The sequence below is a fragment of the Clinocottus analis genome, unplaced genomic scaffold (assembly GCF_023055335.1).
Source record: "Clinocottus analis isolate CAN_PGR_092001 unplaced genomic scaffold, fCliAna1.0.p SCAF_9, whole genome shotgun sequence".
Classification (NCBI taxonomy): domain Eukaryota; kingdom Metazoa; phylum Chordata; class Actinopteri; order Perciformes; family Cottidae; genus Clinocottus; species Clinocottus analis.
The window spans coordinates 11,332,906-11,347,120 of NW_027176251.1; the positions used below are offsets into that span (position 1 = coordinate 11,332,906).

The following is a 14,215-nucleotide window of genomic DNA, read 5'->3' on the forward strand; positions in this document are numbered from 1 at the left end:
CACTGGGTGCCAAATTCACAGCCCGTGCCAGGTCCAATGTTTCCTCGAAGCTTCATATTTATGGCGTTGACCAAAGTGTGGGCTAATAATAATTTACAACCCAGTCAGAAAATAGTTATATATCATGAGAGTACTCTCCCCCCCACCCCCCACTTTATTTTCTGCTGATATCATAGATTTGTTGTAAATAGATATTGCCTAAATTTCCACATCTTCATGACAATAAATGAAAGTTGCAGGTACTTTTATACCTCTTTGAAACAAAAACAAATCTTCAAAAAGGGGGGGAAAGCACTGACTACATGTAAAAGCTGTATTGATCAAAATATATTTTTTTTCTCCAAAATATTATTTTTATCATTGTCAATACTGCAGTTTGGGTCTTTGTGTAGTACTACAGCCATGCCGTCAGGCGTGGTTTCTGTCGAGGACATCTTGGGGAGTCTATACGCGAAACGAACGGCGCGGTTCTTTGTTCACCGGGGCTGCTGCTGTTTTCTTTTTTTTTAACGGGAAGTGTGCGAGGGCTTTTCTGATGTTTCCCCCGCTGCATAGGGTCTGCAACGCCTGTCTGACAACTCCCTTTCTCTTCTCCTCCTCGTATACAGCCCCCACCGCCCCAGACACCCTCTTTCCCTCCTATACATAACATCCTCATGCGCAACGGCGCCGGAGACAAAAACGCGGTGACCTGCCGCAAAGCACGGCTCCATAGAGGTGGGCGGACCCCCAACACACACACCAACAACAAAATGTCACAAACTCCTTAACCCACTCCAAAATATAATGTCTGATCCCCCCCTCCCCCCTCCATCCCCACTTAAAAACGCACGAGCCGCTCGTGTTTCTATCTCTCAATGATAAAGTTGACATCATCTTTTCAGCCGCCCCACCGGATGACCATGTGCGCACTCGTACTTGCACCTTTTTCGGTAGCGCAACTGTTTACATCCCGGATGGCTGTTCTTACATAAGTCGCCAAAAATGCGGTGTATTTTTTTTTAGAGAGAGAGAGAGGGGGGTGTGGGGGGGGGTATTGGTTATTGGTTTTGTTTTTGTTTTTTCTTTCAGGCTCACACCGCAGCTCGCGAGTCTGCGGTAACAGTGCGGTGGTGGCGGGAGGTAACATGGTGAGGTATTGCTCTTCCTTTTCTATAGGAAGAGCAAGCGGCAGAGGCGGCTTGCTTCTGGGATGCCACGGGCTCGGGAACCTGAGACGGAATGGTACAACGGGAGGGCGGCTCGTTTTGTCTCGGCGAGGAGTGGGGAGCTGTGTAAACCAGACTGGGTGGAGCAACGCACCGCCCGCCCCATCCATCGCGCAGACGGCCTTGTGTCCCGTTCGCCCGGAGCTCGGAGAGAGACTACTGTACTGAAAAGTCTGGCGGATAGAGAGAGAGGGGGCCGGTCTATGGGAGGGACTAGCGCAAAGGGGGGAATCGGAAGGAGGAGGGGGCGAGGAGGAGGCGGCACGGGCGCTGTTTCTCCAGTCTCTTTCCCCTGTCTTTGTCTCACACACTCTTTTGTTAGCCATGCCTAGCCTGCTGGTTCTAGCAGGGATCATGGAGAAAAATGGGGGCTTCGCCGGGGATCTGGCCGGCTCCGGCTTCGGAGGCGACGGTCTCCTCGTGCCGCCCGACGAAGAGGAAGACGACTCCCGTGCCCTCAGGGTCGCGCTGGGCCAGTTGTCTCTGCTCGGGCTCGGGGAAGGCGAGGACGGCGGCGGAGCCCCAACAACGGGAGTGCAGGACCGGAGTAACAATAACAACAACCACCACAACCACACGAACAACGTCGGGGGCGGCGGCGGGGACGCGGCGATCCTGCAAGGGAAGAGCAAGTTGTGCGCCCTGTACGAGAGCTCCTCAAGTGAGACGAAGGGACGAGGCTGCAACATAACAGAATGCGTCCCAGTGCCCAGCTCTGAACATGTGGCCGAAATAGTGGGGAGACAAGGTAAACCGCTGGCTTGCATATTATTCCCCCTCCCTTCTCCAGCTACCACCACCCCTCCAAACTTGTGCTTTTATCCCACTAACAGTGCTGCATTATGCCCTTCGTGGTTTCCTGTGTGTGTTTGTTCTCTAACTGTTACCTGGTGTTATTTGACAAAGAAAAGGGAGTGGTGTGTGTGTGTGTGCTCGTGTTTTTTTTTTTTTTAGTACTCCCCCGAGATATCAGCCTCCCACTTTTTTTTCTCCTGCTAGCAAGTTCTCGTGGTCTCATCATTACACTTAGAACCTAGAGACAGTCGCTCGCTGCTTTGTGTTTATTTATTGTGTGTGTGTGTGTGTGTGTGTGTGTGTGTGTGTGTGTGTGTGTGTGTGTGTGTGTGTGTGTGTGTGTGTACGTGCGCGCGCGCGCGTTTTTGTGAGTGGATTTTTGCAGTGGCACGGGAGAGCCCAGTCCCCCTCTCCTGGGCGAATTATTCTACATCCACGCCATCAATGTCAGCGCACAGACACACAGACACACAGACACACGCACACACGCACACACACACACACACACACACACACACACACACACACACACACACACACACACACACACACGCACACGCTGGAGAGAGCACTTGCTTCCTTTGTCGTCTGAGACGCGCCAGACTGTTCAAAAAAAGGCAACGTGCGGCTGGCGAAAGAGAGGGAGCAACGGGTTTCACTTTGAATTGACGGGCATAGGAAATACAAAAAAAAACGCACACATTTGGGTCTCAGTGGTGGGAGATGTGTTTTGCCTCTTCCCAAATTCATTCAGCTCGTTGTTTATGTTGCGCACTGCCCCAGTGACACAATCGGACAATAGAAGCGTGGTCCACTTGTGTGTGTTTTTTTGTTGTTGTTGTTTTCCAATGAGGGGAGTTGGGAAGTTCAATCCCAGACACGGTATAGATTTTTTTCATACAGTTAGTTTAAATTTATGTATTATTGAACAAAGACCTGAAGTTGAATGACAGCAGCTGTCAAACAAAGGTGTGAAAGTCGGGGATGAAAAGGGGAGGGGCGCATTGAGACTACACGGGATGGCCTTAAAGGGGTGACTCAGCGAGAAGTTGCACCAGGAGATGGGGGTCTTTTTTAAAGCAAACAAACAACAAATTATAATAATAACAACAACAACAGAAAAAAACAGAATATTCTATTGTTTGTGCTTATTTGCAGTAATAATGTCAGGTGGGACTTTTCACCCTATCCAAGCTCCATATTTAACAAGCTTGAACCTAAAGGATCTAAAAAGCTGAATGGGAGTCACGCCTTGAAGCTGAACACAAGGGGCTCCTCATGAGCCCCACTTCACTGCACACTCTCAATACCACATGGTTGCCTGTCAGGAGAGGGAGAAATAAGGGGGCTGGACTAGAAGAAGTACAAAGACGGCAGGGCGGGTGAGGTACTATCAGCAAATCCTGATTTATCTCACAGCGAAAACAAACAGGTCTTGAATAATGTCACAAGGGGTTCAGGTGGCTCCTTTTTTCCCCTTTAAAAAAAAACAAAAAAACAATACTTGCTCTTTCTGGCTTCTGCTGTGGTAATGTGGATTTAGTTTGTGCGGCTAAGTGCCCCCTTGTCTCCCATTGCGGCTCCTGTTCTTTACTCTGAAGTGTAAGTTTTGAATTTTAATGGGGTAACCAAAGACAGCCGGGGGGTGGATCCGGTAAAGCTCGAGTGCAGATAGAGGGCCCTTTCGCCTTGACCGAGAAGAGGTGCTGATTTTTTTGGGAGCTGGGGTTAAGACGAGCTGCTTTTTCTCCCCCCCTCCTGAATTCGTTGGTTGGCATCGCGTACACACCCCCTTCTCCGAGCGCATCACAGCCCGCCTGGTTGTATCTGGCAAACGGAGCATCCTGCCTCGGAGGAAGGGTTGGATATGATCGTTTCTCCCCGATCAAGAGTCACAGCCGTTGATTTGCCGAAGACGCTCTTTTACCCTTTTCTGCTCAGATCAAGGGTGGCTTTGTTTTCAATCACTCTCGCAACACAGTTCAATAGCTGGAAAATAAATTTGTCTCCAGTGACCTCAATATCTGGTAGCGATTCATTAATCTTCCCCCTATTTTGTTGACGGGCAATTCTTTAATTGAAGCATTTATTTGGACTAATTAAAAGGTGCAACGCAGTCTGAGAAAAAGGAATTTGGCGATTGCTCTGTGATCCCTCGTGGCAAGAACGGGTTTATTATCCCAAAACAAGCAGTGGCCACAAAGGGCATTTTTAGATCTTGGATGTGATCAATGCTAAACCCTGAGAGCGTCACTATCTTTCTGTCTGCACCTCTGGCCCCTGAGGAGTAAGTGTTCCCGAACAAAGTGGGCCTATTTAGCAGCAATGTAGCGACGCTCGTCTTCAACTTAGGGTGTCTCTGAACCTTTTGAGACCCACTGCTGTGATTTTCAGACCGGTAATGTGATGATGTGCCATGTGATCGTAGACACCTGGAGTCTGGTAAGATGAGCTCAGAGACCACCGCCCTCGTTTGTCCAAAGAAAGGCACCGACCTCTTTAAGAAAAGGCCCCGTTTTAAGTCGTCAATAAACACGGATGTCTTTATAAAGAAGCTGCCGGAATTTCTGAATGAAAACCCGAGCAAAGCCTGATGCATCCTCCATGGAGTGTAATATAAACAGAGTCTCACCGTGTTCCTCTTGACCTCAAACGTACCTGACAATCCTCCTAAAGAATTACAGATTTACTGTATGTACTGTTCCGTTCCATAACGACGTTGGGTAAATTGTCATGGAATGACATTAACCTGCACTCTCTCACCATGAGACTCTGCCTTTAAAAGCACTTAATAGAGTAAACTATTGCACTCTGTTCAGAAACGGGGCAGATGTACAGCAGTAAATGTCCCAAAAAACAAAGCATATGTGGGCTGACTGTGGTGTCTCGTGAGTTCAAGGTGAGGTCAAGCAGCTCTTACAGCGCACCGAAACAGTCACGTCGGTGCTGGTTAAAACGTCTGCAACATCCATGTATCGCTTAGTAAGACGTGAGTCTGATTTAGCACTAATAAATAAGTGCACGGAATATGCTTAAGTGCTGGAAATCTCATAAATCATTGCAATTACTCAGTGTATCCATTGCCGGTAAAAAACCTGCAACACATTAAGTTAAACTGGTCTTAATTGGGGAATAAATCCGAATTTTGAAAGATTTTCTGTTCGCCGGGTTGATAGGAAAGTGTGTTCCCGCCGTTCAACTTCATCCGTAAGCCACAAAATGTAACTGATGTATCATGTGGACTGATTTTAAAATGTATGTTGTTGACTCTGCAGGTTGCAAGATCAAAGCCCTGCGGGCCAAGACCAACACCTACATCAAAACCCCGGTTAGAGGAGAGGAGCCCGTGTTCCTAATCACTGGCCGGAAGGAGGATGTTGCACTGGCCCGCCGTGAAATCATCTCCGCCGCCGAGCACTTCTCTATGCTCCGGGCGTCCCGCAACAAGCTGGGCGTGTCCTTTAGCGGCTCACCGCCCACACCGTTGCCGGGTCAGACCACCATTCAGGTGAGAGTGCCATACCGAGTCGTGGGGCTGGTCGTGGGGCCGAAAGGCTCCACCATCAAGCGCATCCAGCAGCAGACCTGTACTTACATCGTCACCCCCAGTCGAGACCGCGACCCCGTCTTTGAGATCACGGGGTCGCCGAGCAACGCCGAGAGGGCCCGCGAGGAGATCGAAGCACACATCGCCTTCCGAACGGGAGGCCTGCACGACCACAACAACGAGAATGACTGTCTGGTGGGGCCGAACGGTGGGGGCAGCCCAGTGGGCAGCAGCGGCGGTCTGGAGAGTCGGCTACAGCAGGTGTGGGGACTGCAGGGGGGCCAGCGCAAGCCTCTCACCAGCAGCTACCGCCAGAACTTCTCAGATGCCATGGTGGGAGGGGGAGGCGAGGGAGTGGGAATCTACAGCAAGAGCAACTTCTCCAGCTCCGGGGAGAAGCCGTGTTCTTATTTCGGATCGGAGGGCACCCAGAGCTGGGGCGACCCAGACTACCCCAAACAGGTGGCCTTCTACGCCCAGCAGCGGTCCAAGAGCTTCGGAGGCCTCCCGCTCCCACTGACCAGACTCTCCCCCGGCTTGTCAGAGTCCTGCGGAGGCGGGAACAACAACAACTCGTCAGTCACCAGCATTGTGCCCATATCCGGCTCACCTCACGCCCAGGCCCGCCGCGCCCACAGTGAGCCCATCTCAGCCGGCGAGGGATTCCCGGGCCGTCTGCCAGTGCCGGACTCGCCACCGATCACTGTGCGGGACTGCATGACCTGCTTTGAAAGCAAAGTGACGGCTGCCTTGGTGCCATGTGGCCATAACCTCTTCTGCATGGAGTGTGCCATCCGAATCTGTGAGCTCAACCACCCGGAGTGCCCAGTGTGCCACACCCAGGTCACTCAGGCCATCCGAATATTCTCTTAAGGAACCACATCAGTTTTTATCATTAGTTTTGTCAGTGTTTGTTCAATAATTATTTACTGTTATTATGATTATTATTATAATACACATTTTTGTTTTCCAGAAAATTTACAAACAATCAAGCAGATATTTTAGAAGGCACTGCTTGCTTTACTAAAAAGTATAAGAAATATTTTTAAGTTTTTCTTTTATATATATATATGCATATATATTTTATAAAAGTTTTGTTTATAAGAGAAGTATAGTACCTTGCATTTTCAGTTTTTTGACTGCTGCTGTTTTTCATTCATGAATCGCAGTGTAGGCAGAGGTAGACAGTAATGTGAACATTTTATTATTCAAATTTTTTATTTTACCATGAAGTGGGTTTATATGGAAGGAAGAAGATGATTGTTGAGATACCCAATCTGCACCTGACTGACCCAGAAAGTCGATGTTGTTATTAAAAGGAGAGGGGGGAAAAACGTAGACTTGTCATTGCACCTTACAATCATCTTGGTCTGAAAAAGGATTTTCAATCATACCTTAAAATTTTGGAAGCTGATGTGAAGGTGAATTCAGCCTTTTCAGTTTTACTGTGATTGTGGTTTGATTTAATTGGTCCAAAACAGAAATTAATTTTAGCAAAATGAAAATGTGAATAGATTGGTTTGAGTCAAAGCCATGTAATCTATACAAGAAAACAAAACACAGGCTCCCTTATTTCATTCTTATACCTTTTTAAAGTCTTATGAAACGGATGCTAAAAAATTGAGGGGAAAAAAGGTATAGGATATTAAATAATTTATTTATGGTAATTGGTAACATTTTATTGGTGTCCTCACTCACAGAGAGGGATGAAAGTTGCATGAAGTATCAGGAAAAGAATCTTTCCAGTAGCCATTGATTACACTTCGGTCACTGCAGTTTGTTGAAAAGACTCAGTAATGCTCGCTCCTCGTGGCACTTGAAAAGCGTGTGGTTCCTCGGTTGGCTTAAAGCACTGATTTAATTTGTGAGGCCGAAAGCCTTGGAATTCGTCCAGTTGGCCAGTTCTCCATATCTGTCTCCCCGACGGACTTGTTTCAAAGCCACCTAAACCGCCCTTTATTGTCTTGTGTGGTCATTTGGCCACGGTCGCTGATGCGATATAGGACACAGCAAGAGCTCCAGTCAACAAGCACCTCTCTGAGGTGTGCACTGTAAATAAAGAGGAGAATTGGTACGCCGGACAGAAGCCGAGTAAAAAAAACGTCCACCGTTTCCTGAATCAGCAGCGGACTCCGATGTTGAAATAGTTGACACTGTAAAATGCAGAGTCCCAAATCAGTAATCCTTCCTCCACGTTCCCCAACGGCATTGTGTGTGAAGCTCCGAGGGGCCAGCTGTCTCCCCCTGTAATTAGCAAAGCTGTACAGGAGCAGGTGTTTCGTGGCACACTGTAGCTGTGACCCCGAGTTGGAGGTCTCGCCTGGCCCCCTTTTCTTTCTGCCTTTTCTTTGGGAGGGGCTTTTGTGTCTCGCCTTGCTTACAGTTTGATCGTTTGCTTTTTGAAGGCCTCTCCGAGCATGGCGCATTGTCTGGGCCCGGTAGCGGCGTGGGCTGCGGAGTGCTCGGACACGGCCTGGATCCACTCATTGACAATTAGGCAAATGGGTTGGTCCAGGTGCGGACCGTGTGGGGGGAACTCTGGAGCTTGTATGAGGGGTGCGACGGGGTCCCGCAGCGAGTCCCCTACCCGCCCCGCCTCAACCGTTACAGCCACGGTGGGGGCTGGATGGTCTGGATGCAGCTGGGCGAGTAGGACCCCCTCCCCCCTCCTTCCACTCCCTCTTGCCCCCTCCTTTTCCTCCCCTTCGCTGCAGCTCCGAGCTATCCCTACTGAGGAGAGGGGGCCTCTTTTGTCCCAAAACACACACACACACACACAAAATTTGAAAGACACTAGCTGAATTTGGCAGCGCCTGTGAAATGAGGGGAGGCTTAGGAGGAAAATAAATTATCTCCAGATATCGGGGGATTCCCCAGTTACCTGTTTCCAACGTTAAATTGGCTGCACACCCGTTCCTAATTATGAAACTGCGTGCTCACCTCCAAAAGAAAGATCTGGATCTGGATCTTGTGTCACACTGGGTGCAGCATTAACTCCCCCTTCTCTCCCCCAACATAACCGCCTTGAAATCTGGACGAGGGGGGTCTGTTTGTGTGACAGCGCGCCAGTGCAGATCGTGTCAGCCCGCTACTGTATGGGACATCCTGCAGCTGCCCCCTTCACTATGGACACCCGGGCTTCAGCCAATGGCAGCCTCCCCCCCCTCGCTTTGAGCTTGCAGAATGAAATCAGACAATTGTAATTGACAGGAAAGCAGAGGAAACGCCCCATTTAACCAGCACTCATGCTGAATCAAATTACACACCCTCTGCGTCTGCCTTAGCCCCAGCCTGGGGATTTCTGAGGGCTAGAGGAGAGCGGATGGGGGTAGGGATTAAAGCTGTTGAATGATAGGAGCGGAGAAGGTGGGGGGATTCATTTTGGCTGGAGAAAGAGAGAAGTATGCTCCCCAAAAAAGAAGAAAGAAAGAAACGGTGCAGATCTTGCAGTTTTATTGATCATACAAGTCCTGCAGAGCTGTTGTCACATGTGGGCCAGGAAACCGCTCTTTGGAGGACAATTCAACTCGGCTTCTGTCTCCAAAAAATATTTAGCATTTACAGCATGTGTCTTCCGGGAAACAAAGGGCCCTACTTTTTTTTTTTTTTCTTACAAAAGAAAAACACAAACAAAACATATAAAGCAGACCACTCACATTACACGTGGACTGCTGGGAAAAGCAACGCAAAAAAACCTATCAGATGTAGGAATATAGAATAGTTATGATTTAATGGATGGAGGAATTGCACAGTGGTTTGGCCGAAGCTTTCAATGTCAAATTCCAGGCAGTGTGACACTGCTGCTGAACTTAGTATTTTTGTTATTTTGTTTTCTGCCTTAATATTTTGTATTCTAATATTGCCATAGCTCTGGCATACAAGGTAGCAACTTTGGCCTTTGATAGCACCGTGCCCCCTCCACCCCCTCCCCCCTCCCAAAAAACAACCTTTAAAATACTTATTTTTAGAGAAAAGAATGTGAATCAAACTGTTCGGTGGGGATTAGAGGGATTCAGGAAATTAGGCTCTTAAAACACTTTACTTCAAATATAGAGTAAAGCACCTTATTACAGAACATTTGATTAATACCAAACCGACCACTGATGGTGAAATACTTTTTCATAGAATTTGAAAGACATGCACATAAGGATTCCCTATCATTTTTTTTTTTTGTATTATGGTGGTTCTTGTTATTCTTAATACTAAAGTAGTACTCGTGGTAATGTGGGAGACCTCTCGTCCTTTTAGTCCATGCTGATGACTTGGTTGAGTTTTGCACTGGTTTACTAGAGAGAGGGCTTATTGGAGATTCTCCCTGTTTAGACGCTGTATAAGTTAATGAGTATTGTACTTTATAGAAAAGCACTCTGAACATCGATGTAAATACAGTATGTGTATCAGTTATGAACATCCAGACAAAGGCCCGCTTAAAGTGCGGTTTTGATTATTTTTACACGCTGATGGTGTCATCATCAATGTTTTAGCATATGGAATTCAAAATGTCTCTGAGTTTTAGGGAGACTAAATCTTTTATATATGCGTCCCATCATCCTTTTTGACTATAATAGTATATTAGATAGATCCATACATTTTAAGAAATATTATTTAAACTGATTAACTTAGTATTCCATCCAAATGTATAGATAAGAAATTAACCAGACACTACTATAAACTGTAATAATGAATATCCTTTATGAAGCCGCTGATGTATAAATCCAATCTCAAATAAAAACTGGAATGAATAGTATGTGTAATAACCCCAAATGGATAACTCTGTTTCTATGTATATTAGGATGAAAAGCAATAATAGGACTATACTGGGACAATAAACAGAGGAGCCTGCTTAGTCAGTTCTTTAAATAATATTCTATTCAGAAATTGACCTTGATTATTAGGATTAATACCGTTTGTCTCATATCTGCTTGAAATTCATTATGGATTCATGCCAGTGTAAAAAAACAACAAAAAACAGAGATATAATGACTTAGTAACAGTTTCAGGATAAGTAATTGTTCTTGTTGTGTTCATCAGGGTCTTAAGTCATTTGATTGCTTAATTATTATCCTTTTTTTACGTTGAATATCAATCAGATCACAGGGTGGGTCAGGGGAAACTGAAATGTTGAAACTGCAAAAAGTTCTGCGACTTAAAGAGGAAACTTCACGGGGCTGTAAAAGTTACCCCTCCGGATTAAACAAACAAACTGGACCAGAGCACGAGCGCCGAGGTCTGGAGCCGGTGACTTCGCTCATGACGGACTGATGTCTCGAAGGCTTCGGTCAAAATAAACGCGCGGCGGGGGGGAAGAGGGTTGGACAGCACGAAGCCATGAACTGTCCTCGTGTTGTCCGCTGGAAGAGCTTTGCTTCTTTGCCCTCGGTGCTCTCTGTCGAGCTCCAAACGCGTCACGTGCAGCATGTCCTTCGAGGATTTCCGTTTACCTAGCGATGCGTTTCTGATTTCTTGGCTCTATTTTTTACTTGTTTTTGCACCTACTTTTTTTTCTACCTGTATTGTTTCTAAAAGAAAAAAAAAAGGTCAGACATAGCCAAAGAACAAAACACGAGGAGAGGACTTATCACTTGAGTTAACTTATTTTAGCATGAAAACAATTCACATGGTTTAGAGTTTACCCAAAAGTCTTAGAGGCCACGCAATCGATATCTGTGAAAATGAAGGCATATCATGTTTCAGTGTTGTAAGATTAGTTTAATACTACAAGGGCGCCGGTAATAGACTTACTTCTCCCCAAAGAGATCAGCTTAAAGCACATCCTGGCACTTAAACAGGTCCTTTTGAGTCGTTTTTTTCTTCTTCTTCTATTGTCATGGTTTGGTTGAAATCACCTGACCACTGCTCACGTGATGTCAAAAAGAAGAGAAAAAACTAGACTGAGAAGGAGTTGTTGACAATGACAAGCCAGTGAAAATTCAGGCTGAATTCCTTATTTTTAAGACCCTCAAAGTAAAGATAATGGGTTGGATGTAACCAAGGTAGTTTTAGGGTCAAATCCTTTGAAGGAGCGTCGACTGTATCCTTGAGTTTAACTGCATGCTAGTAAAATATAGTACAGTAGGTAAGATTTATCAGAAAAAAGTTAAGATCGCTTAAAGAATTCATCAGCCTGATACCTGAAGTTTATAAAAAAGCTTTACGACCTTAAAGTGAACATCGATTTAAAATCATATATTTACCGTGTAGTTTAACTAAGTGATACATAAAGTTTAATTATGATTCTTAAGAATATGCTAAGGTGTAAGTTTCATTTGTCCAACTCACCCAGTATGAAACACATTTTAATTCAGTGGAGCAGCAAAGGGATGGGGTGACTCACAATGACATTTGATTCGTTAAGTTCTTGTTAGTATTATTTACAATATTGTATTAAGCTTACTATTATAGTAATGGTAGAAACTGTTGATGTTTTTCTTCTCTTGATATGAAAAGGTCTTTATGCATTTATGTAGAATTCCTTTTAAGGAGTGATAGGAAATCCTTATTTTCAATGGATGCACTTAAGCAATTGTACCAACTTGTCGAAATCCATATTGAGAAAGAAATGCATTTGAATGTAAAAAAACAAAACAAAAAAAAGACCACTCGACTCAATGCACTCCTTATGCTTATTGTTTTGTCAATTTACAAGTGAGCTTTAAGTTTTTGTTTGTTTTTTGGAAGGAATTTGCAGCAGGTTTTCAACGTAGACTATATTTGAGTTCTTCCACATACATTTATAGAAAGTAACTTAAAATGAATAAAAAAAAAAAATTAAAAAAACATATTACAGTTTCTCAAATCTATTTTGCTAACATGGGTTATTATTTCATAGAAAGCAGAGGAAAAAAAGTCAGTATCTGGATGTTATTTATGAAAAGTACAAAAAAATGAAGCAACATATTTATGAGTAACCTCGAGACATTTTGTTTTTTAATTAAAATGACAAGAAGTTAATATATTTCTAAACACAGGGAGGTCAGTTTCTACTAATAAGTCAAATGAGAAAAGAAGTTTAGAAGTTTTATTTATGAAAGTTATCGGGGCTCGACTTTTTGGTGCACTTCACGCCACGTGAAGTAACTGGAGCGAGAGTTCCCCATAGCTGAAATTTTAACTTCAGGCGTGCACTACTTTAACACCCGTGCATTCACAATGGAATAATTACAGAAAATAATATAATATTTTTTAGAATTTGGAGATATTTTAGTCACAGAGCATCAATTTTGTGCCTCAATTATATATTTTTCCTGCATCAGCATTCTTTGTGCAGTGCTGCTTGCTGTAACCCCTTCCGTCCCCCTCCCCCCCTTCAACTAACCCATGTTACTGACTGAAACGCATAACTCATTTCCTCTGTAATCTAAACTCGCTTTTACTTATCAAACCTATAAAACACGTTACGACTGCTTGGTGTGAATGAGGCAACAGTGGCCCTCCCGCCAATGGGGACCACACGCAACTTGCACACACTTTCATTCATACATTTTCTACATCTACTACTTTGACAGTTTGTGATCAATAGCGATGGAGCGTAATCAGCTTAAAGGAAGCCTTTATGAGAGACTTTTCCCCTAATGTGTTGATTAGGCGAAGTGTGCGAATCGAGCAGAGGCATCTCGGAGAGGACAACGGCGCGCTGTGTAGTAGATCTATGTAACTAGACGCACACATATACACAAAACAGGTTCATTACCGTACTAGCTTGCATGTATGTTGTATGGTCACTTAGACAGGAGGAATGGCCCAGGGCCCGTGTTATTCTTTAACGTCGGCGCACTTGGGCCGTTTCTCCTCTGTAGATTTTCATAGTTGGGAGTCTCTTTGGGAAGCTGACATGAGTTTGGAGCCAGACAAAGAGTCCATTTCAGTCCCCGCATCAAAGTTGGACTTTGTATTCTATGTTACCCGTTAGTGATGAAAGACTCTTCGCACCTCATATGAATTAACTTGACGTTCTCAGTTTGTGCAGGAGTTATCAAGATGAGGAGAAAAAAAAACTTGACGAAATAAAGCACTACAACGGCACATTTTCTGCTGCACGTAAAAGGACGGGGACTGAAGTGGTGCTCGCTGGTGAAACTCGCAACCTTTTCCAAAGGGGGTCAATACAGTCCGACAGTTTGTCTTTGGTAGCGTTTCCAAATGTTCCAGCACAGTAGAGGTGTTTCATACCGGTCTAATAGTGGTCGTAGTGCATTAGTTTTTGGGCCAGCATCAGCTGGCATTAGTTTCTGGTTTCTCTGTGAACAGTGAAAGAGGGATGCCAATGTGGCCCTCAGTGGCTGACCGTCAACTTTGATGGATGGAAAAGAAAAAAAAAAGGAAAAAAAGAAGTCTTTGAACTCTGTTACAGTCTGCCGTGCCCTTACAAGGCATGTGATATTGCAGGTTTATTTGTTATAGCACATGTTTTTTTTTGTGAATTACATTTTTGGGGACATTTTTATTATTATTATTATTGTATCTGCGCCATGTTAGTTCTGGTTCTTTGTTATTTTTCCAAGATTCAAGATGTATTGTAAATGTTTCTAATAAAACAAAAATGAAATGATCTCCAATTGACAGAATTGCATTTTTGTTCTCGAAAGGGGAGTTGTTATGACTTAAAGTGATCCTTTGATGATGACTATTCATATTTTAATCCCAGTGATCAGAGGAACTAGAATTT

At 44.8% G+C, this 14,215-nt stretch overlaps 1 protein-coding gene across 1 annotated transcript; it reads left to right on the forward strand.

Moving 5' to 3' along the window:
- The first annotated feature begins 1,477 nt into the window (after window positions 1-1,477).
- On the forward strand, window positions 1,478-14,099 carry mex3a (mex-3 RNA binding family member A). Its single transcript, XM_068569639.1, has 2 exons — window positions 1,478-1,956; window positions 5,279-14,099. Exons 1-2 carry the CDS (start codon window positions 1,533-1,535, stop codon window positions 6,421-6,423), a joined length of 1,569 nt encoding a protein of 522 aa, XP_068425740.1. The 5' UTR covers window positions 1,478-1,532; the 3' UTR covers window positions 6,424-14,099.
- Window positions 14,100-14,215: the final 116 nt, after the last annotated feature.

Coding starts and splice junctions, on each gene's coding strand:
- mex3a (XM_068569639.1), top strand. CDS start 1,533: ATGCCTAGCCTGCTGGTTCTAGCAGGGATCATGGAGAAAAATGGGGGC. Junction 1,957..5,278: donor CGAAATAGTGGGGAGACAAG/GTAAACCGCTGG, acceptor TTGACTCTGCAG/GTTGCAAGATCAAAGCCCTG.